We start from the raw sequence: 25761 nt of genomic DNA, 5'->3' as shown, positions 1-25761 counted from the left end.
TTGCCTAACTTCTCACACAAGCATGCAAACAAGAATTCTGGAAATACATCAGTATGAGGTGAGAAAACATCCTATTAACCTATTAACGTATGTTAGCACTCCTATCTGCTAGTGCATTTGGCTTTCTTTAAATGTACATGTGGTTAATTGTTAAACAGCATATGCAGAATGCAAAATTATTTTCTGAAGGACCCATTTTCTTCCTTTTAAACTAAACCAGAAAAACTAAATGTAAATACCAGGGTCCTTAGGAGCTGGCCTTGTCTAAAGCCTCAGCTAACTGGTTGCATGCCAAATACACCACTTAGTTATAAAACTTCCTTTAAAAATAATTAAAATAAAACAGAAATAAAAGTAAAATATTTAGAGAATTCCATGTCTAATGAGTGCTTTCCAAAGCCCTTTGCCCAAACTAAATATATATTAGGTGCTATAAACACAAAAATGTAAACTGCTTTTTCTTTGATAAGCATCTTAAAACACATCACAATGCTGCATCCTCGCTGTTAAAAGAAGAATGCAGAAACAAGATATAGTCAATGTGGCATCACTAGGGGCTGCTCAAAAGACAATCTTGCAAATGGAGAAAGGGAAGAGCCTGCCTTGTTTAGGGTTGGGGGGAGATTATGAGATGCAAAACCCAGAATGAGTTTCTACCAGCCAACTGGAGAGTAAGAAGTAAGAAAGCTTAAGAAAGTTTTTATAAGCATGTAACAAGGAAATTGAGAAAAGGAGTTAGAAAGAAAAAAAGTCCTATTAAAAATGAGACTAGGGATTAAATTAGTGATAAAATCACAAGATGTGTTGATTCCCTTCTTACATCTGACTTTATTATGATGCACTTCAAACACAGAAGTGAATTTAGGAGCTAACTCTAGACACATTTTTTCCTCTATTGAGAGGATCAAACCAAATCCTGTTGTGACATCATAAACCAGAAAGGTTTTCTTTGATTAAATGATTCCCAGTTTGCACTAGACACAGACAGATAAGTTTGACCTACAGATGTATTATTACTGTAAATTGACAGAAATATTACTACTCTCTCTCACTGGTATATATCTTCTACCTAACTCTGACTAAATAGTCATTAATTCCTGAGTTTTCAGTTAGTATTTTTGTTCTTAATAAGGTCCAGACATACTTATTTGTAAAGTAAGGTAGTTCACAGAGAAGAGAAAACTTGGGGGAGACCTCACTGCGGCCTTTCAGTACCTTAAAGAGGCTTTCTTAAAAATAGGGAGAGGGACTTTTCATATAGGCAGATAGAGACAGTACAAGGGACAATGAGAGAAAGCAGGCAGGTTTAGATTAGATGTTAAGAAGAAAATCATTACTCAGAGGGTGGTTAACAGGTTGCCCAGAGAGCTTGTAGATGCCCCATCTCTGGGAGTGTTTAAGGCCAGATTGAATGGGGCCCTGAGGGACTTGATCTAGTGAGTGGCATGCCTGTTGATCATCTTCATCCCTTTCATCATCTTTAAGGTCACTTCCAACTCAAACTGTTCTATAACGCTATAGTCAACGAGATGAGAATGCACCATTTGAGGCTTATAGGTTTATGTGCTAAAAGGAGGATATAACTGAGAAAGGAGATTAGAAATCAGTCTGTATTGCTACAGAATCCAAGACTCTTTGAAGGAGTTTAAATATTTAGATTAAGATGTCATGCACTGCCTTTACACTCAATATACTCAGTCACCAAAGCCAAGCAGACCACGCAGAGTACTCATGCTTAGTGCTCTCTTTACAAAACAACTGCTAAAAAGAGAACTTCTCATCAGTAACATCCTTCAACACTGCTTTACAGGGTTTGAATAGGCATGTATTCAACATGTGCTTTTGTCTCTTCACTGCAAAGTGATTTATTTTCATTTTTAAAATTTTCCCAAGTAAAAAAATAAATCACACTGTTTTTCATATTTTGTATAAATATCTGATTATTCTTTTTAAATATGTGTTAGGTAATTTTTCACATTCCAGTTCCTAATGATGTTAATTATCAGCAGATAAAAATGCAACCCACTGAGAAGAATTGGCTCGAGGAAATAGTAACAGGTCAGCTGACAAATTTAAATTCACAGGCTGACTTCAGTGGCAGTAGATGGATTTGTTCCTGCTGAGGTCTAGAAATCCCCCTGTCCAAGAGCATTTTGGCAACTACTGCAGTGCAGTAAAAGTATAACTGAATTTTAAAGAATATTTTTAATACAGGGGAGTTTCAACCTTTCCCTTCTATTATCTATTCCAGCATTTGCCCAGATGGGTTTTAAACTGAGCAGAAAATGTCTCACCAGCTCACTCATCTAATTCACATTGAAATAAAATGGCAGCACTTCCATTGTCCAAATTATATTTCCAGGGTTCCAGCCAGCTGCCAGAAAATACATTAAACGGAATGTTGTTTGTTCACTGTAAGATGAAATCTAACCCTTATTAAGCTTCACATTTCATGTATTGCTGCACTCCACTACCTAAAGAACAACATATGTGAAGAGTGTTCTGCAGCTGTTAATAACAATGCTAGGAATAATACAAAAATGTAGATTACAGGTACTTAATTCTTGATGTCTAGAGCTATGCAACTGGTTTTACATTCCACTAGAAGTCTGTGAAAGAAATGATCTTTCAGAGGGTAAAATCCTCCACTTTAGCACAAAAAGACAAATCCTGTGCCAGAATTGTCCATTTATTTCCACTGACTAGAAAGGCTGACTACATGAGTAGGTCACACGCAGATGTGCACATCTGTCTGGTAAACTTCACTTTTAATGCTTTTATGTTGCCCTTCAAAGTATGGAAGATGCAATGTTCAGTTACAATGTGCACCATATGGCATACACAGCGTGGAGTACTCAGTATTTCAAAATGTACAGTACTGATATGTAGGAGGTGTTTCAGATCATCTTACACATCCCCAAATGGCAAAGGTGGGGATGAAGTCACACGTGTACACAGAAAGCAGTGACGCCTTCCTAGCTTTCTGAGTCTTCACCTTCTTCCTCACTGCCCTCCGCACACATATTTAAAGAACTGATCATTCGTCTCGCATAACAAAAACAAAAGACCGCAAGAAAAGGGAGTAACAGTTCTTAGGCTGTTCACTTTTCTCGTGAGTTGCTCTAAAATGTATCTGGTGCACTCTGGTGGCTGCCTAGGTAATTTTTAATTCCATGACTTCGCAAAAGGTGAAACAGTAACTACCAGCGCTGCTTTTGAGATTATCCATATGAAGACTAATGAGCATGTGAATTTATTCTGTTTTATCCTGTTTGTTTCTTCTTAAATGCTTTATCTGGAGAAATTCAGATCTTGCCCATTGCTGCCCATCTGCTTACCTTATGTAAATCACAGCGCAGGGATTGAGCAGCTGAGGTTCTCATCTGCCTTATGTTTTTGCTCATGGTCAGACAGCTGCTGAATTTTACCAAGAGAGGTATATCTGTTTCTGTAGAAGTTATTTATCCACATCTATTTGTAGTGTGACCTTGATCAAGCCCTCAGATCAATTCTTGCTTCCCTTTGTAACAGGGAATCCATATAACAGGGCTAATAATATCTTGCTGTTTTTCAGGAGTATTCACCATATGCCCAATTACATTGAAAGGTACCAAAATATGCAGAAAATTATTTCCTGTTACATCACTAGATTTACTTTCATTTGGTGCATGATTTAATAGGGATAAAATTGCATGGATTTCTGCATCCACAGGCATAGAGAACAGATGATAAATCTAGTGCACTGTATAGCATCTCCACATGATGTATAGGACTTTTGAGGAAAACTGAATACCACAACTGATGTTTTATGCCACTTTGGGAAAGGAGAAGTCAGCATGAGTGTTTTAGACAAAGGGATTTTCAGTGGTAACTCTGAATGACCCCTTTTTCTTTAACTACTTCTGATACAACTTTGATTTTATAAACTATGACTTCAGATATGCCACTAATTATGAAAAGGTGATTGTATTATCAGAATATAATCACCTTGCCCCTTCGTAATTCTCCCAAAGTAATACCTAAATATGGTGCACACTGAAAGGATTCACTGGAGAGATAGATACCCTCTACTAGCATATGATAATGAAATGAAGATTGATAAAATAAAAAGCTTGGAGAATAGTATCTCATTTTTCTGTTCAATCATGTTTTACTTTTATACAAGACAGCTGTATAATCCTTAAAAATATTTTTTCTGGGTTAAACACACTTTCAGTTTTCTTTCAGAGGGAAATTTTCCATCCTCTTGACTCTTTGTTGACTCTTTCTGCATCTTGTTCACTTTGAACTCATCTTTCTTGAGTGTGAGGTCCCTGAACTCTGTAGAGCAACTGGGACCTTGTACATCACAGATATTTTCTTGACTGTATCACAGGCAAAGTATTGTGGAAAACATGAGCTTTTCACATGGCTGCTTCTCACACTGGTGAGACTGATCTCAACATCATGCATTGTCTGATGCACTTGGAGCAGGCCTGCTGACTGGCTTGCACATCAAAGCACACAGAGGAAGCTCCTTCTGAAAGGTCTCTTCAGGCACATGTACTATGCTTCTGAGTGGAAGGGGGCATTTACTCTGTTGTTGAGAGGCTGCTGTCATGAGCCAGAAATCCTGGGTTTGTCTCTTCTCTTGGACATTGCAACCAACACCACTGAAGAGGCAGGAGTGAAGAAGAATCCAGTCGCTAACAGCTGCCCCCACCCTTCTTCTTCAGGTGAGGAAATAGACCCCTCTATCCAGTATTTGGGATGTAACAACTGATGAACTCATCAGCTACAGTTTCATCAAGAAAGATGGTGGGGTGCTAGCAAGTGCAGAGAAGATACTTGGAAGTAAATATATGATTTGTTGTTTTAAAGACAGGCTGAATCCATTGCTCAGGTTCAGGGTCTGTGTCAGTTGCCACCATCCACACCCCCCATTTTAGATCAGGCTTCGGTAGGGTCTGGCTAGGAAGTTGAAACCAAGCTCTCTCCCACACATGTTAACTAAGTCAGTCAGCACGTTGACTGGGAGCTTCCTTACCCTTCTGATTTTGCTGTTGCCTGCAGATTTGATCACAGCTGAAGTTGTAGCACAAAAACATCTGGTGAAATAAAACAGAGCAGCCACAAAGGAGGAGAGTTTAGTCAGTCAGAAAAGCTCATGAAAATTGTGACACAATCCTAAGCTGAGCAAGCCAGAGCTATCCAGAAATGTCATTATGCGCCTAGGAAAAATGCTTCAGAACAAAGAAAGAAACAATTGCATGAGTCACGGGCTGTGAGAAAGAAAACCACTTAAGGGTTGAAGAATACCCAGTAAAACTTCAAGTTAACACAATGCAAAATATTCTTAGGTCTTTCTTGCTGACAAAAATATTCATTGTGCATCATCTTCTTTCATCCCAAACAAATATTAGAAAAGTATTTCTTTCTCTCACATTTTACATTGCAATCAAATTCAGCCACTCTTAATAGAGAGTATTTCAAGATGCCAGTCTTATTTTTGCTATTTTGAATGGAAACAATCTTCTGAATTCAACATGGATTTTAAAAATTATTTATATCAACTCAGAACAGCATTTTCCAAAAATTTTAAATCCAAAAGAAGGCCACCTAACCATATGTGAGGTCCTGACTACAGTATAAGATATACCATCTTAATGAGACAATATCTTTTAAAACCATGTCTGCAAGTATCATAGACAAATCAGAAAGAAGGAATGGAAGTTCCCACATTCTTGCTTGTCTTGCCCATTTAATGAGCTTTCATGCTTTTCATACAACCAATTTTTTGGGGGAGATCTTTTGTGTAAAATAGCTCTGACAATGACATTTAGCACTTGCAAATTTTTTTTAAAAATGAATGTAATATGATATTTGGGCTTGGAAATGTTATTGTAACAAGGATTGGACAAATTTTGAACGAAAAAATTTACAAATATAAGCCTCAAGAAAAAACTGATTCTTTATGATAGTACTTCTGATGCTTTTTATTTACTCTTCTTAGGTATTCAAAAGTAATTCTCAAAAACAACTGCAAAGAAAATTAGCATGAATACTTGTGCAAAAAATTGTACAAGAAATAAATATTTGAGGTTTTGTTTCTTTTTGGCTGAAAGCCAGTTAGAAACCTGAAAAAATACCCATAATACACCAATAAAAACTCACAGCACTATTACAGCTATTCTGTAGTACCATGTACCAAGCAATAACTATAAAGTTCATGAGTATTTCTAGACTGACGGGTAGCCACACAGGCAAGTCACAAATAATTTTAAACAATGTGTCAAATCTGTAGCCTTCAGGGCTTCAGTCCTCTAAGGGTACATTTGTTAAAATCACAAGTGACTAGATTTAATAAACTTGCATGAATTTGCTCATCTTTGATTGCAAAGAAATTGTTTTAGATTTGTAGAGCAAGGTTCAGACAGAGTTGCAGAATTACAAAACAAGAATATACTACCACTGCTGTGTATTTTGGAAGCAAATGCTGGAATTACAGAAGGCTAAACTTGAACAGTTGCCTACATCAAGATACTATAGTATAGTTTCTGCAGGAAAAACATAACATTTGCAGTTCTTGGAAGATATTCACCCCCCAAAAACTGTATTTATGTTATAGTGATTAGATTTACTTTGATTTACTCTAGTGTCTTACTATTTAATAACTCATGCTATGTACAATACTGTTCACCATATGTCCAGAAAGAAAAAAAAAAAGAGAGAAGCTGAAGTAACTTTTCAATGAGGATGCATATATGTAAGGCAATGCAAATTTACATATATCTAAACATAAATATTGTGGGGACATCTATGACCAAGTCTCGGGAAATTTTAATCTAACAAAGATAATTATAGATTTACTGGGAGAAATTAATACAGTCACAAGTAAAATCAGAACAGTACTGAATGACACAAAACCATCCAGGGAATTGGGGCTGGTTTGGAGTAGGATGCACAAGTGTATCCTGCAAGAGGGAAGAGTACCCAGGGAATGGTTCCAAGCCATATGGCTGCCACAGGGAAGTGGGGTCAGAGTGAGCAGTAACAACATACAGCTGCATTGGTGTTTGGTCTTTGATGAGAAAGACCATCTGCAGCTCTTGGCTGCCCTTGATTTCTTCTTGACACTTGAAAATCAATCGGAGCAGTGCTACTAACTTGCATCAGTGGAAGAATGCATTTCTGTCAGGGACAGAAAGCAGTTCCCAGAATCAGGGAATACTATTCCTTATACACTATCTCTCCCTTTCCCTGGGGAGTCTGTTTAGTGCTCAAACATCCTCTGGGTGAAAAACCCTTCCTGACACCTAACCCAAACCTTTCCCGAATCAGCTTCAGGCCATTCCCTCAGGTCCTGTGCCTGATCACGACAGTACCTGCCCCTCCTCTTCACCTCACGAAGATGCTGCAGAATACAATGAGGTCTTCCCTCAGTCTCCTCTTCTCCATGCTGAACAGACAAGGGACCTCAGCCCTCCTCATACAGCCTCTCCTCAGGGCCCCTCACCACCCTCATGGCTCTCTAATAGCTCAATATCTTTTTTATGCCAAAAACTTTACATAGTGTTCAAAGTGAGGCCTCACCAGTGCAGAGCAGAGTGGGACAATAGCCTCCTTTAAGCAGAGTATTTTTTACTAAATACAAAAGCAAATTGGAAGAAGACACTATAATCTGGTCAGTAATATTTCCATCTCAGAATTTAAATTACTCCATCTATCTCTTATAATGGGACAGATTATTTAAAATATCAAAGCATCACCAGCATCTCTTTTCTATTCTTTCTTGTGCTGTGCTACTTTATGTACTGCGAATGAGAGACAGGCAGAAGCACAGAGATGAGGATTGCATTTTGTGTTAATGAAAGGTAACATTTTTAAAGGGCCACATAATTTCCAGCCTGACTAACATCTCTTTATCAGTAATTACACAGTTTAACAATCCCAGTATAGTAAATCAGCTGCATAAACTTCTGGTTTCACCACTTTTTCCAAGCACATTTTCTATCATCTTTAAAACTGAAATACAAGCAGTGAGCACTTTCAATAATTTGATTATTTCACAATTCTCATTGAGAAGGGGACTCAGTTTGTATGTAAGCATAAATGACAATGAAATTTGGTAGAAAATATTACAAAGAAGATATCTCTAATACCATGAGTTCTTATATTCTTGAGGAGATTTATAACCTAATTATTTTACCTGTGTTTTGGAACATCTTACAGAAGTACAAGGGGATAATCATCTGTAGGATTTTTCATCACCTGCTGGCTGATGTACAAAAGCTTCAGCTATACACAAGTACCTCCACTCCAGAAATCTTTACAATTTTCTCAGAATTATAAGTGTAATTGAATAAATACCATAAAATCACATTTCTGTTAGCTTCTCTGGTAAGGAACAATCAAGTAATACTCATATTAAAATCCTATTGTTTGTGTTTTGCTTTTCTCAAGCTGCAAGGTGAAGGACAAACCAGAAGCATGGTAAACCAGCACACAGGCCATAAACAAGAAAACTTCAACTATTATACAAATATGATTTTTTTTCTCCCTCATTGCCCATATATGCAGATATATAATGATCAGCACTCCAAATTTTCTAATTGTCTAATAGGACTACCATAAATTGTTTGAGGTTCTCTTCTTAAGGCAACAGATGATAAGGATTGATAAATAGACAAAAGGCAAATTGATAAATTATAAGGTAAATGACTACATTGTAGAACAAGAAGTTATTATTCCATAGCTGAGATCATCAGTATTGTGAGGAAGGTAGCTTTACTCCATCAAAGGCTGAAAAAGACTTGGGAAATGGGGTTATAAATGACAGGGCAGTAGAATACTGAAGTTTTTCTGCTGCCAGAGCACACGAAGCAAAATGGTGACCCCATCAAAGTCAGAGACTAAGCCTCTTCTGATTTTCCTGGACTAATATTTCAGCCCCAGCTGTCCTGTGAGCTCAGCACCTGCTGCAACACTTGGGCTCCTTCACACTCATCTCTGAGGGGATGCAGGAGAGACGGGCACCAGGGTAGCTCCTACCATGACTTCAGTCCCCTGGCCCATTGCTGCTGGAGCTGGATGATCCACCAGCCTGGCTTTGGGCTTGTAAATGCTCTGAGAAACAAATAAATATATCCATGAGTGAATTGTTTGCTGTCTGGGTTTTGGATTCATAAGAGATTCTCAATTTTAAGTATTTAAATAGCTTTTTCCTTGTGGTTTGTTTGTTTGTTTTTTGGTTTTTTTTTCATTGGGGGATAATTATAGGACAACCAATATTTCTTCATTCTGCTTTCTTTTTGCATTTTTTTGCTTAGATTATTTTCTGATTTATTTCAACATCATTCTTAGCACCAAAGAGGTCTTTTAAGAAATAGCACAATGGTAAAAAAAAATAGAGCACTCTTTCTTTTGGGTAAAAAACCCAGAACAGAAAGGAGAATGAAACTGCAGTGTGAAATTCCACAAGAATTCATTTACAATTATTCCCTGCACAGCTCCCACCAAAATGATGTGATTACCAAGTGGCAGATCCCTCTCCCTTTCATGTTTAGAAAGATATTTACAGTTCAGGCTGGGCACTGACAGCACCCAAGTTTTGAGCACATCCCAAAGAAATTAGGAGAATTTTGGAATGAAAGCTTTCTCACTACGACCTTCTACACTTCAATTTTGCCAGCTAGACTCTTCCAGAATGGGTACAGAGAAAACATACTAGTGTAGATAAATTTTACCAATATAAGAGTACTTGTGACATTTAATACCTGTTCAGGTATTTAGGTGGCTCTAGTAGTGTAAAGTGCTTTTCTATTGCAGCCACAGTAGGGCTTCTCTTAGTATAATTATTATTTCTAAAAATCCACATTTCTAACAGAAATAGACTGGTTTCACAAACACCACGTCTCCCTGATGGTTTTGGGGATCTTGGCCATGAATAAACAGTTAAGGGGAAAAAAGCTGAATGTTCAGCAAAATAATATTTTTTTTTCCTTAGCCTGTTTTTTTTTCCCTTCAGTTGCTTTGGATCATCACTAAAAATTAAGACAAAATTGCTATAAGAGATTATCGCTACTGTAAGACTAAATGTTCGTAGGAGAAGTTTTCAAATTGAATATTTTGAATTTTCCTAGCCTGAGTTTCAGAGTTATCTATTTGTGGCAGCATGAGGTTATTATCTATCCAAAGTGCATTTCATTACAGTAATCACAGGAAGGTATTTTTACAAGGAATCAGCCCAATGTATAACATGTGCTGCAACATTATGGAGAAATATATATTACAATATATAACCATAATAGTCTAGAATGTCTTAAGCACTGCCTAATGTACTAGTCATATGAACAAAACTGGAATATTGTTTTTTCCTTGAAGCAAGTACATAATTTTTGAGCTGCCAACAAGCTGTGAAATAGTTATAACTTTAGGATATTGCCATGTTTCAAGTACCCTGTTTTAATCAGTAGAATTCTCTACTTTTAACTATTCAGTTCAGATTATTGTAGCTATTTTAGTCAACCTAATTTCCTATTCTCTTGGCTGCAGATAAGTACTTTAATGAAAAGCATGAACAAAATTTTTAAATAAAGTTTCATCGCAGTTGCTTTGCAAGGACCCACTACATGTACTGGATTTTGTATTATTCACATTTAGGATATGAAAGTACAAAAGTTTTGGGATAGATTATTCTTAAATTACAGACATAGTGCAAAGTACAGAAGAATGCTGGGAATATATTTACAAATCTCCCAATATCATTTACTATACTATGCTTGGCTGTAAGTCAGAAAGACTTTTAAGTCATAAAAGTACATGGCAAACTCTTCTGGCATAACATATTCTTACAGAAGCAAACAATGTACATTTATAATAAAATAAATATTTGCCTAAATTGTACAGTCAGATCAGGTTTTCTATTAAGAGGCTGATTTTCCTAAACATCCAAACACAATATAAAGCTGTGTTTATGTTATAAAAATATCCTGATTTAAACTATATTAAATACCATTTCTAATTCAGGACTTAGTTGAATATGCCTGGCTCATACAAGCAATCGTAGTGATTTGACTGCAGGCTACTGTAATTATAAGATCAGTTTTTAAAAAATGACACCACCAAACATTTACAGAGAACAGAGAAGGTGGTCTACAGGTAAAGACAGGGAGCTAAATTTGTGTGACACAAACCTCAAGGGAGAAAAAAAGAATTGCATCAATGGATATTCCACTCAATCAATCTCTTCCAACAGCAACATTAAGGGGAATTAACAGTAACTACAATGAAGAAATTGATTCCAAACAAACTGAAGGGGGTAGCATTCCACATCATGTGTCATTATCGTGTTATTGCTTGCCACAGGACACTGGTGAAGCTGAAAGCTTACATGAGTTCTTGGCAAGACCAGACATGTTTGTGGAAAATTTATCCATGGACTATTGCTAAACACACAGAAAGAACATCTGGCTCAGGAATTGCCTGGCAGCATATGGCTGCAAGCTGGTAGCAACATTGGGAATATTGCCCCTTCCTTAAAACTCATTTATGGGTGTCTTTTAAACAAGTAGAATACCAGGGAGATAGACTTCCTGCCCAAACCAATAGAGCTACTTTTATGTTCAAATAGGCCATAATTTAAAATAATTCTTGGTCCTTGCAACAATGTAAGTAATGTAAATGTATGTGAATGACAAAAATAGAAGTTACTATTCAGTAATACACTATAAAATACACACTATAAAAGTCTCTTTATTTACACTGCATTATTTAATCTTTGGGTTTTTTTTAAGTAACACATCCTATTTAATTTATTATTTAATTTATTGAATTTTCTGAGGATACAACTTCCTGATTAGGTTTAAAACCATCACCTTTCAAGGAAATCTGGATCACATTTAACATAGAGTTGTCACAAGCAATTCCCAGGAACTCATTTCCGACCGTGGATCTTGTGATGTACAGGTTGGCCTGCTCCAGCTTTGCAGAAATGAAGCAATTCTCCAACTCTAACCCCTGTAGCTGAAACATTTTAAACACAGAGTAACACTGACAGTGTACTTATCTGCAGAACACAGGCGCTTTTCTAAATTGCAATCCATGTTCCCTGCTCATAGTGGATGTTCAGTGTTATCTTAATTCAGTGAATGATGTATTCACAAAATAAACGTGCATTTAAATTTTAACAGTGCACTTTAGTCAGTGAAACTGTTGTGTTTATACCCTGATTGGAAATGTAAATATCAAAAATGTCAGTGGACAAAGAGAAAGACATCTGCATCACTCTGAATTTCTGAGTGGTATTTTGAGTTAATGAATAAAAACTGTCAAATGCATTTTGCTACAGCAAAAAGTAAAAATATTTAGAAAGCCTCTGGATTAGAGCACTTCCCTAAAAAAAGATCTGTTCTCACTGTAAAATGTCAGTATATATTATCAAATCAATGTCCTTTGAAAAATTACATTTGTAGGCATTGCTAGAGCTCATAACCCAGTTCATACTGATGCCCAAAGACTGTCCTGATTGTTTAGTTTTGGTGTTATGTTTGAGTCAGCAGGACAGAAACCTAAGAATGTATTTTAAATAAACTTTATTTACTTCAGATTAAACCAAGGTAGAAGGAGCAAATAAAAGAAATCCCCTTGAGAATACTCCCAAGAACTCATCTCTTTGAACATGGTATTAAATACAGTTTACATTGCATATCTTTAATATTAGTGAAGAATTACATCTTTTGTTTCCTTCCATTTCATTCCAAAACACTTGATCATTATTCATACATTCTGCAGTGTCATGAAAAAACTTGCAGTATTTAATTTTACCTATTAGGGCCTAGAGTTTTTCATTTTGCTCCAACAATTTGTTTTTGCATGCAAAGTCTCATTACTGGAAGCAGCTAACACAAAGGAGAACTGCAGAATCAAGTGATTTGCTAAGTTAACAATCTCAGCATGGCTCTTAGCTAATACAAGAGTAGGTTCAGAGATCCTCTGAATTACAAATTAATAGTTGCACAAATTCCAGAGAAAAGAGTGAGCAGTTCATTTTCTGTGCAGCCAGTTCATGGGGTGGGTGTTCCAGCCTGAGGAACCATCGGCCACAAACATTAAGGAATTTTGTTTCTCAGAGTATATACCTGATAGGAAGAGTAGGCAGAAGAGTATGACCATTTTTCCTTTCTATCCTGCTAGCTGCAATATTTTCTGTTTTGCAAATTAGACAGCAGCTTTGCTTTCACTTCCCTCAACAGTTGCTGGGCTAGAGAAGGTGGATTTTAGGCAATTTTGGACATAAGTCTATTTTTCCCAGAAGCTGGGATATCTGCTATGGAAAATTCTGGGATGACTCTGAGTATTTCTGCCACCAATAATTAGAATTGTTCACAATAATTGTCCGGATCAAAGAAAAATAATTCCTAATTTGACAATCTCATAATCATTCCCCGCTTTCCTGTGTATCAGAGATATTTGTACCCTCAGGGTGATCTACAGCACACATACACACAGTGCTGGGTAATGGTGGGTGCAAACCAGCTGCCTTCTGTAGCTTCCATTGTTCTTGTCAATATTGTCATCTGTGTTTTCTATTCAGAAGATTTCACCTGAAATTAAAATAAAGTTCATAATTTCGAAAGGTAGAGAATTATTTGCCTAATTTTGCCTGATTTTTAGTATGACCCTTTTTTTCCTCCCCTTTATCAGTGTCTGAATTCCATTGTGTTCCCAAGCTAAACTCAGAAAACACATAAAGGACAGGTTCTTCAGTCAAATTCTCCAGCTTCACAACCAACAGTGGTCAATATTCTGTGTATCACCAGCTCAAAAGGAGATTTTTGTGTTAAAAAAAAATACAAATGCTCAGTCTTTTGCTTTCAAGGAATACTTAGTCATTTAGCAAGCTTTTATCTCCAGTTACAAATGCATTCAATATATGTGGCCATACCAGTAGCTGTCAGTCAAACCAGCACCTATAATGGGACTGTGATCCAGCAGTGTTCAAACCTGATTCTCATGGACAAGTTTTGGAACTCCAAGATTCACCTAAGTACCCCCATAATTTGAAGCTCAGGGAATAGGTGAGACAAATGTATTTTTATGTTTTGAATGTAGCAGCTGTCAGGAAATGCAGAGATGTCAACCTGATATCCATCTCCAAGGCAGGAGATGATATCCATCTCCAGCTCCAGTAGCTTCAAAAGCCTCTATAAACTCCATGCTTGGCCTTCTGCCAAGAGTGGTGATTACGAAGTTTACAAAGATTATATGCAATGCTTACTCACTTTTCTTATGTGCCCCAAATGCCTGGGTTTTTTTCTTCATGACAAGTTTTGGATCCTGCTGTTCCTAACTATGGAACTAAAAGTAAAATGCTGGTGCAGAACAATGTCTGTTGGTTCTTTGGATATTTACTAAAGCAGAGGACAAAAATAAACAAGACTATACTATATGTAACACAAGGATACATTAAAGAGGATTAAACAGGGTTTTATTACGAAACCCGGTTCATATTTACTACAACATAAAATGGAACAACTGAGCTTGTAATGGTGCCAGTAAAAATCTATCACCATTTTTTTCCATCAGATTAAGAAGGAAACAGCTGTTATCAGATGGCAGAATGATGCCAATAGTTGAACAGGAAGAATTACAGCATTCAGGTCATCTTAATTCTAGTGCATAAGCATTAATAGAGGCTTTTCTTTCACCACAAATGGCTAATGTAGCTAAGCTCTGACACTGGTCTGAACTTCTCACTTAACTAGGGAAACTAAGTGCTGCTGTTAGCAGCGTAGTAGATGAAGTAATATTTCCTTTAATAAAAATGTCATGAAGAAGTTACAAATCTGATGTCATTAAATTGACAACACCATGAAGCCCTAAACATTAAAATGGTGTCTCTATGTTAGCTCTAAAGACACCTTGAAAGAAAATATAACATCCTTTACTGCACTTAAATCTATTATAAACAGCTCATTATGATTTCCTAATTATCAAATTGATCTGGACCTTATACACTGCTATGTAAAAGAGTTCAAGGCAAATTGCTAAGGGCACAGAGTGCAAGGGAAGTCAGTAAACACCAGGCAGTTCATTGCATGGAAACCACTTTTGTTTAGGAGCAGAAACACAGTTCTGAAAGATTAAGACATTTCAAAGTGATATTTACATAAACACCTCCATTTCATGTCTGTCTGTCCCCTAACATTGAAGGCCTTTCTTGATCTCATTTCTAGTGAGTACATGTACATGAGCATGCATTCATAATTCTTACATTTAAATAAATCTTAAAGACCTCTACTTACTTAATATCACTACTACATATTTTAATGTTCTTTTTTTATTATCATATGTTGAAGAGTTTTACTGCTTTTATTCATATTACAACAGCAGTAGTTTTAAAACTCTTCCATTTTTGTTTCTAGTCAGTTTTTATTTACCTTACTGGGTAAATCACCTTTACCTCACTTACCAGAAAGTTGAGAGCCAGTGTGGCACTGTGGTAAAGAAAAGCTAAGGACGAATTTGCTGCTGCAGGTAGTTCAAAGGATTATCACACAGCCCAATCCTTCAATTTTATTAGAAATTGATCCCTTAACTGAATTAACTATCCAAGCAGGTTTTTATCCAAATTAGGTTTCCTTCTTAAGTTTGTCTAGAGGCAGATGGCAGCCTTTAAACATTATTGGAGATATAAACCATTCTATCTTATATAGGTAATTATAAATCAATACCATGTCCCTATTTCATAGAGAATACGTGCTTTTCTGTGGCTATGAAATCTCTTGTCTCATTTTGCCCAGGTCTAATAACATTTATTGTCATAATGGCAAAATGTAGAATTTATGGGATATGTTAATCTATTGCTAGTGCTGGCCACCAAATGCAGGGCACTATGTTTCTCCGCTGGGAAGAGCAGAGAGGACCAAAATTCTTTTTAAGAAGAATTAAAATTTCCTACAGGAAACATATATGATAGGTCATTTCTCCTCTTGTACCCACCCTTTGCTGTAGTGTCCCCAAACCTGGGGTTTGGAGAAAACTTTTTAAATTGGATAGCATTATATATTGGACCAAAGGGGTTGGCTTGCACCTGTAGAAAGGGGCAGGGATTCTCTAATTTTTGCTAGAGGAATTGTCAATTTTGCAGAAAGGAAATTAAGGTAAAGATACCTGTAAACAAGTGAATGTTGGTCTGGCTCTCAGTACTTTGTGTAAATTCTTAGGCCATTTGATTCTGTCTCAGAAATTATGATAAAATCCACGATGTCAATGCATGCCCTTGCCACGAGCACGAGGAGATTCACCACTTCACTACCTACAGACATTTCATCTCTGAGAGCAGAATCAAATGCAATAAGAAAAAATATCTTTGTCTAGACTTGATGCAAAATATAACTAAACAGAATTTTTAGCTTCATAGATACTTGTCTTGACTTAAAGCTTATTTTTCAGCAGACATGAAGTATTAGCATTTCTGTTCTTAAAAACATTAAATTTATTGAATAACTATGACTACTTCCTTTCTGCTGGACATTTTTGTGTTGAGTTTGCCTCCAAATGGCATTCATGACTAGTTTTTTGTTTTTTCTTGTATTCTGCATTTCAGTATAGGTGGACATTTTTAATAGCATTGGCATGCATTTGTTTGCTGTAACTATTTGTTACTATGCTCCCTAGGAAAAATATTTTTTACAAATGCAACTATATACTATTTTTTCTCAAAGTAACCAAGTTCTTGCCATGACATTGCTTGATTTATGTATCAGTAAGTCCACAAAATGCCTGGATTTCTAATTCTTCTATCAGATTCAAATTCACATTTCTGCAGCTCAGGGGGACACACAGTGCCTAAAAGCTCTTTCTAGGTTGCTGTCTTCTAGTATGTAAAATGTGCTTGCCTATATTATTTTCTTGAGTTGATTTTTCTATTAATTTTCACTGCTCTTGCTTTAAATCTCTGACATCTCAAATCTTACTTTATACAGCACTGTTTCTTATTTTCATCTTTATGGTACACAAAGAAATATTATTGAAGGGATGCAACCCTTCCCTCCAAGCTGATGGATTCTGATAGCCACATTGGCTTCTTTTTTTTTAATCCAGAGATTATGAAGGAAGTTTTGAAAGTACAATAGAGGAATGAGGTTGGTAAAAAATTATACTTATTACACTATAGAAAGCAAGTATCCATGGATTCTATTGATCACTCTTGCAGAAAAAAAAAAAGGTAATATTATGCTTTTCAATTCTTAATGCAGTCAGTTTTGCTGAGATGATATGTCAGGAAGGATTGAAAGAAATAAGTGTCTGAGCAGGATTGGTGAGGGAATTAAGATCTATGTGTATGCCACACATACTGCTGTACTCCCTAAGAGAATGAGGAAAACAAGCCCACAGTTACTGCAGCCATCTCCTTTTCAGTGCTGGAAAATCCACCATGTGGGCTACCCAACCAAGGCCATGCCTGGTTTGCCAGGTAGTATCAGGGAGAGGAGATGCAGTCTGGAAAATATCTGCCAACCATCCTTCTCCTTGGTGGCAAAAGTCACCTTCCACCTCACCAGTACAAGTGTCTCCATTTCTATTGCATCTGGCAAGCTTTCTTATCAGTGAGAAGCTGAAATGGTGAGTGTCCCTTGTTCCTTGGGCTCTGATAATCCTCCTGCCTTTGTATGGTTTGCAGGCGGTATCCCATGGGGCAGAATGGTGAGAAATTAAATGATAACAAAACATCAGTAATGGCCTTTAGTCAAAGATCTAATTAAGTTCAATTGAAAGAAAACTGCTAGGTTGAAACTCTTCATTCATTCTGAGAATTTTTTTGTCATTTATCATAAATTGGTCAGAAAGTGGTTTAAGCTGTTTCAAAGCAGTGATGAACAAATACCCTTTTCTTGAGCCAAAAGTGCTGCTGGAAGAGGGTGACTTCTTTGCAGACCTAGAAATACAATCATTTAGTAATCCTTTTTAGTCAAAATGAGCTGAATTGACAACTTTAAATAGCATGTAGTTACTAACAGCATTTTGCTGAGTCCATGCTTTTTAATTTGCATGTCAGTTTTAAATAAAAATAAGAGTTCAGGCTTACAAACAGATGATTCCCAAGCCTAAAGACCTTGAGTTCTCTGTTCCACAGCCTCACCACAGGTTTCTCAGATGTTCAGTATCTTCTGAAGGAAAAGGGTTGGGAGCTCCATAAAGATCACTGACAAGTGCATAGCATCTTCAGTTGAGAAAAATAAATGGATTTATCTAACCACTGCATAAGGTATGAGCAAAAAGTTTAGAAGAAAGGAGGAAGGAGCAGCAGGGCATGGCAAGAAAGCGCCGTCTTAAAAGTCAAAAATGTAGGGATAAAGTAAAAATTGCCAAAAGTCAAGCAGGCTCCTCCTGACAGTTGACATGATAGCTAGCAATATAAATTAAATTATGTATAGTACTATTGGACAGTATGGAGAAAATGAGAAATTAAATGGCAATGAAGTTGCTGCACAATAAGAATGAAGTTGAGATCAAAGATAATGTTGGCATGGCCATCCCAAAACTTCCCAACTCAATACTCTGTCAGGATATTTAGGATAATAAAAAAGACAGACTAGTCCTGAAAAATTTGTGGTAACACTACATTGTATTCAAGTGAGATGCAAAGTTTTTAAGGTTTGGTAAAATTAAAGCAGGCAGAACAGATAATCATCTGTCTTAGATATTAAAATAATTTCCCTAAGAATTCAATGGTAAGTGATTACAATAATCTATCACCTCATGATGCCATATTACCAGAGAATATCAAAATAGGCAAAACAAATATAATTCAGAAACAACTGAAAAACTGGCAACTTTACATCTGTTACTCTGAGCTTCACAGTGTACAAATCTTTTTTAAGAGCTCCAAAGGAAAGCATATCTTGAGATGTGGCAGTAAATGGAAAACTGGGATAAAATACAAGGCATCATTTACCTTTACCAAGGTAAATACAGATTTTAATAATAAAATAACATATATTAAGGAGCAGGGGCTGCAGTAGATGAATCCTATATGGCCTTCAGAATTGCATTTGATACTAGAACACATAAGTACTATAACCACATACAGAGCTAAACAAACAAGACAGTGGGAAGAGTGCAAGTTTGTAAATGAGGGAAAGGTTTATCTTAAAAGAGACAGCAATACATTACATTGAAAAACAAACCAATGAATTGGGGAAGTATTCCTATTAAGATTTCTCTGAGTTCCCTCCAACTAATGATCTTATTATGTGATATTTTCATGCATAACTTTGGCACAGAAAGAATTTAGAGAAAGTCCAGGATATTATACAGGAAAAACTGATTAATGAAAGGACTGAAAAAATAAAAAATCATGCACAAGTGCATGAATTTAATCGACTTAATAAATACATTTTATGCTATAAACCAGGGGGCTCATCAGTTTGAAACGACAGATACTAATTGGTCATAAGGCAGCCATCAAACACAGTGTTGTACAGCAATAAAAAAGTATAGGCAGTTTTGTGTACATCTGGCTATATCAGGCTAGAGAGCAGACTTTTAATATCACAGGCATTGATCACACATTAAGCAAAACTGTAAGTGTCACTTTCAATCACCCATAATCGAGAAAGATGTGGTCAAATGTGGACAGTCGTGGAAAAGAACAGTCTACTCATCATGAGCAGCTAAGAAGCAACAACAAAATTCCTGCATGTGAGTACTCATGAACATATATATCTTAGGTGGGAAAATCAATTTCCTTTCACAGACAATGTCAATGCAAAAGAAATACGTAGAAACTTTCCACTGGCAACTGTAGGTAGAAAATTAGAAATTAATTTCTCAATTTTAAGAGAAGCATGGTTCCAGCACACACATCAAGAAGGACAAATAGCCTAATCTTTAAAAAAGCTCCATATGTTTATAAAGTGGATTAAAGACAGTGGCATTCTTGTAAGCTGCAAGGTAGCACTCAGAGAGATAGAAAGTTCTTTTCAATCTGGCATCTTTATGTCTTGTGCTCTTGCACCAGGATATAAGGAACAATGGAGAGTGGTTACATTAGATATTAAAAAAAAAAAAAACAAAAACTTATGTTAAGGATACGTTAAGCTTCTAGAAGAAAATTAATCCAAGAACTTCAGAAGTCAACAACATCAGCTCTGTGTGTCCAATTTTTTTTTTTTTTAATGTATAATTTTACAAAGCAAAGAAAATCATTTACAAGTATACCTTTGGCTTGAGGGGAGAGTCAGGGCTGGTAAGAATACAAGACCAGCCAATGACCTCTAAGCTTGAGGTAGCTGTGGTCCTTCCTCTGCACCTCCATCCTCTCCGAAGAGGGGATAAGGGAAGATGCTTCTTCCTCAAGATAACCATGCACCACCACATGCTGAGGTGTTGGAGTAGCATCAGTATAGTGTCTTGCCAAAACTTCTTGAAACAAAACTCCATTGAGAAAAATGTGCCAGGCCAGTTAGGAACATTGCCCAGGCAGGATTCAGTCCATCAGCCACATCTTAAACCATGAAGACCCAAACTATGCATTTTTAAGAAGTAGATTGTGAAGTTCACATAAATTTCAAAGCTGTACAACCTACATGAGATCTTTTAGTGAGTTGTAAAGGTGTTAGAATCAGATGTAACTGACAATGTCAACAGAAGTAATTTTATTTGCTGACAATTTTTTAAAGATATAAAAATTTCATATAAAAAAGCAGGGATGCCATGACAGCTCCAAAATAGTATTATTAGTTGCTGCTTCAACTAAAAATCTTGTTGCATTTCATGTGAGCACTTTCAGAGACAGATTGTAAAAGCGAATAATTAAAACATTGAACTTCCAAAATAGCATTTCAAGCCTGGGACAGTGCTTTTCCACATTTGTAGCTTAAGAATTTGCACTTCCTTAAATGAACTACACCAGCCATGTTTGAATTTTTGCAATACAATTTACTATGGAAATCTCTTTGGTAGCTTGAATGTTCACTCTCCCCATGAATGTCTTACATTCATAAGTCTACATCTTTGTCTTCAGTTTGCTTGTGTTGGCTGGTGTTGTCATTGCAAACTGCTCTATCTGCTGCCATCTCCTTTGTTTGTTGTTCTTAAGAGTCACTGCTCTTTTCTTTTTGTGGACTGTTTTGCTTTCACTTGATGCACAATCTTTACTTATGCAAAGCTAATTACATTAAGTATATTTATATGGAAGCATTTCGCCTGGCTGAGAACCTAATTTAGTATTTTTACAATTAGTTTCTTGGCTGATCCATTCCTATTCAGAGACCCTGCTTTTTTGTCTGAGTGAAACTAATCAGAAGTTTATGACTCAGCAGAATGGGGTTTACATGGTACAGAATCATGCTCTATGAGGGTTAATTAGCTGCTGAGGTAAGTATATAAGACCAAGTGCTGCTACATGATTTCTACTACCATCATGACTATTGCATCAGTGTGTTTACTTCTGATTTTCAGAAAGGGGACTTTTTGGAACAGTTGTATAGTGCCTAAGGTATTACCCCTGTAGCTTCAGGATACTGAGTTTTTGTAAGGTGTCAGATTCAAAGACAGGTTCCTATGATGTCCACATTGCTACTAACTGTGCAAGTCATAAAGTGATTTGAATTAATTATCTACTTCTCAGTAAAACCTTAATTAAGGGCACAGTTACTATACTCCAAGGATCTGATTATAGTAATTGTGCTGCCCAGTGTACTATTTTACTGTCATAGTCCAATCTTGTCACAAACTATTCTTAGAAATTTATTAAGTACAATTTTTAGTATTTAAATATATTTTTATTAATGTGTATAAGCATAGTATTTACTCACTTAACTGTGGCAGAACCTTAAAATTAAATTCATGGACTGGGACTCAATGGCTGAGAATTTAAACAGAATTCAGGAGTTACAACTTACGCATAGCAAGGGTTAGAGTTCTAAGGTGAGAAAAAAGCCTAATGCTGATGACAAGCATTTTTCCCATCACACTAACTACTCTTAACTCAGTCTGACTGAATTTTTTTGTGTTCCTTGCTGTTAATTGGTTTTCAGCTACTTCCATTCTCATGAGTAGTAAAATAAATATTATGGTGTGGTTATCCAGAAGCCTATTAAAATTACTTAACCAAAAATCATAGTATTTCAAAAATATGTCAGACAATTTCATATGTATGCACTCATTTCTACATTACTGTTTCCTGGATTCATCTTTATATTGCTGGGCACTTACTATGGGAGGAAAATAATAAGCACCTGGTAATACCTAATAATAATAGCTGTTTATGTCTGACAGATATTGACTGAAACATCCATCCCCTATCTATCATGATTTTGTGACATGAATGGGAAAAAAACTATTATGTGATCTTGCTAAAATCAATCCACACTTTAAGCCTACAGACTCACTAATGATGAGCAAACGTGCAAAACTTCCTTGTCCTGCTGATGGGTAGTGGTTTTAGGGAACACCTTTTGCTCATTTATATCCTGACAGATACTGCCAGTATTTACCACTCCAGCAATCCTCAGTGAAGTATGAAGTATCTATTCTATTGTTTAGCACTGACAAATGGAAATTTATCCCTACTCATTTAGGACTAATACCCTTCAGTTTTTCAAATGTTGCATTTACTGCATCCCTTTTCAGCTGTATCTCCAACAGCTCTACTTCTTATATAAAAGCAAATTCATTGACTTCTTAACATCTTCCCTTATTGCACTGACTTCTTTCACCCGGAAATAGACTACTGAAATTCTGCCTTCAGGCAGGGCACTGACCAGGACATTTATTAAACTTTCAGATATGCTTTTCACTCCTTCTCAATGCTCATCCAGTGTAAGAAGAGCATCCTTAAAGTTCATTGAACTTGTTAGCCTTTTTGCATCTTTTCTCATGACATCTAAAAGATACTGGACAGCGATCAGGCTGCCACTGGATAAAGAACATAACTTTTTTGCTTTGCTGCATTCATTCAGCTGTCTGCACTAATTGCTATTCCCTAATTCCCTTTATATTATAAAGTTTTTGAGGCTGAGACTTTTTTTAGTTTGATGTTTATAAAGCAAATAGAGTAATGATGCTCTGGTTCAAAATCAGCAGGAATTTTCCTTTAAAGAAATAACCACTGTAAGAGGAGAACAGAAGAAAGGCAAGAGAAAGGAATTGGCAGGGTTTTTTTATTCTGGACTTCCTTCTCTATTTGCCCAGCAAAGTAACACAGTATAAAACCACATAATTTATAAAATTAGAGCTGTGATTTTGGTCAGACTTACAGAATAGGTGTAACAGTGGTAGCACTTAAATCAGTAGGGAAAAAAAAACAAAAAACCAGGTAAAACTGGTAATATTATGTACTTCTCTCATGCAATTCATGTCAAAATGTTTTTATTTCAATAATTGTTTAAAATATATCTACAGACTGCAGGTATTCTAGGAATCAAGTCTTAAATCATACTAATAAAAAGTTACAGTACAATTGATTGCCCTTTTTTGCACTCATTCCTACTGCTAACTTGAAAAAAATAGGTAATGAAATCAGCTCTCAGAGCAGCTTTATGTGAAAAGGCTACACTAAAATATCATTATGTTCAGAAATTAAATTTCTCTTTGCTGTTTCTGATACATATTATTTAAGTTTTCGATCAACTCTTTTGATGTACATGAAGTGTTCATATCCAGGGGAGAAACTGATTCAGCAAAACACAAGTGGAACATCACCAGGAGTGCGCACTTTATTGCTTTCCCTCCACTCAGTGCGAAAGTATTTGTATTTGCCGTCTAAATTCTAATTAGAATAGATGATAGTGGGGAAAACGCCTTAGTATTGCACCCTGACACAAGTCGTATTAAAAAAAAAAAAAAAAAAAAAAAAAGTAAATACGCAATTTGTCTAATCCATGCTACTGTAATTACACGACACTAGGAGTAGGGACACCGACTTTCCAAGCTTTAGACCGATAACTGGCGTTTTTCCCACAAGCGCGCCTTGCTGTCCTGCGGTGCCGCCTCAGGAGCGGCTGGGAAGAGGAGGCGGCGGAGGGGAGCGGAGCGGAGCGGGACGCGGCGGGGAGCGGAGCGGAGCGGGACGCGGCGGGGAGCGGAGCGGAGCGGGACGCGGCGGGAGCGGAGCGGAGCGGGACGCGGCGGGGAGCGGAGCGGAGCGGGACGCGGCGGGAGCGGAGCGGAGCGGAGCGGGACGCGGCGGGAGCGGAGCGGAGCGGGACGCGGCGGGAGCGGAGCGGAGCGGGACGCGGCGGGGAGCGGAGCGGAGCGGAGCGGGACGCGGCGGGGAGCGGAGCGGAGCGGAGCGGGACGCGGCGGGGAGCGGAGCGGAGCGGGACGCGGCGGGAGCGGAGCGGAGCGGGACGCGGCGGGAGCGCCCGGCCAGGGCAGGACGCGCTCCCACGCGCGGGGACGCCGCTGCCGCTCGCTCCGCTCCGCGGCTCCCTGCCGGCTGCCGCGCTCTTACCTCAGGTGCAGGTAGTGCACCAGCTTCGTCACCACGGTCACCATCTTCCCGGGTCACCTTCCCCGCCGCTGCCTCGGGGCCGGGAGGGACACGCGACGCGAAGGGAGCCGCTGCCGGGAACTGCTCCGCCGGCGGCTCCTCGCCTCTGCTTCAGCGCTCCCGGCCCCTCGGGCGGCGGCGCCTTCGCCCCTCGGCCGCGCCCGGCCCGCGCCGCCGCCGCCGCGGACACTCGGGCACCGCCGCCCCGCCCGGCAGAGGCGGGGCCGGCCCCGCGGGACAGCCCGACCTCGCCCCCTCCTCCTCCTCCGCCCGCCCGGGGGTCCGGCGGGGGCGGGCCCTGGGGCGGCCCCGCCGCTGCCCTCCCCCGGCGCCGTGCCCAGGCAGATGGAAGGGGGGCGTGCGGGAACACGGGCGGCGAGGTGCGGTGTGGGTGCCGGTCCCGTCCCAGCGTCAGGCACGGCTGAGACCCGCACGGTGGCTCTCTCAATCGCTGCTCAATGGGGAAGAGGTAAACGAGGCGCAAGGGAGGTGATTGCTGGCCTGGGGAACCTGCCTCGCCGTACGAAACCGATGTCTGCGCTCCATTCAGCTCAGCAGAGCACGGGGAAGGAAAGGTGGATTGGGGTGTTAGCTTTTACTCAGGAGGATTTGTCATAGTTCTTTAATCTACCAGTAAGAACTGAAAGGACTGGAGCAGAAGGCAGTCAAATTAAGGTTGGGAGCAATAAAACATCGTTGGTGTTACCATAAGGGTACTGAAAAACTGATGTAACCCTATATAAATATATATATATATATATATAAAACACTACTGGATCTTGGATCTCTTGACATTTCATCTCTACAGTGAATGACCCTCATACAAACCACATATAAGTAATTTCTACATCTGTTTGGTTTGGGTTGTGGAGAAAATTCTGGGATCTTTATTGGTGTGAAGATCAACTGAAATAATCACAGAACAAACGATTAGAACAGTAGATCCATGTTTTCAAATGTATGAATTCCTTAATTTCTGGTGCACTCCAAATTAAGAGTATCCCTTCAGCCTTATTCTCCCATTCATGTGCATCCACTGTGGGCACTGAACAAGACAAGACTCTTGAAGAAAGCTGTATGTGTTAAGTGTAATTCAAAGATATTCATAATGCACACATTACCTTCTATGAAAAAAGCTTGCACAGAAAACTGTATTTCATATTTTCTGACTCAAAATGCTTGATTAAATTACTTACTCTAATGAAGGATTTCACTGTGTAAATAACATTCAAAGTACTGATACTTATAAATGAAGATAACCCACAGTACATGAAATGGTT

General features: G+C 38.0%; 1 protein-coding gene across 1 annotated transcript in view; it reads right to left on the bottom strand.

Annotated features, from left to right (window-relative positions):
• Positions 1-24629, bottom strand: part of ARHGAP18 (Rho GTPase activating protein 18) — a 92007-nt gene extending 67378 nt beyond the window's left edge. The window contains exon 1 of the mRNA XM_077782212.1: positions 24443-24629. Coding sequence (XP_077638338.1) covers positions 24443-24486 — 44 coding nt within the window. The 5' untranslated portion in view covers positions 24487-24629. The remainder of the gene's footprint in view (positions 1-24442) is intronic.
• Positions 24630-25761: the final 1132 nt, after the last annotated feature.

Source organism: Lonchura striata, chromosome 3 (genome assembly GCF_046129695.1).
Source record: "Lonchura striata isolate bLonStr1 chromosome 3, bLonStr1.mat, whole genome shotgun sequence".
Classification (NCBI taxonomy): Eukaryota; Metazoa; Chordata; class Aves; order Passeriformes; family Estrildidae; genus Lonchura; species Lonchura striata.
This window is presented reverse-complemented; position numbering and strand designations above follow the sequence as displayed.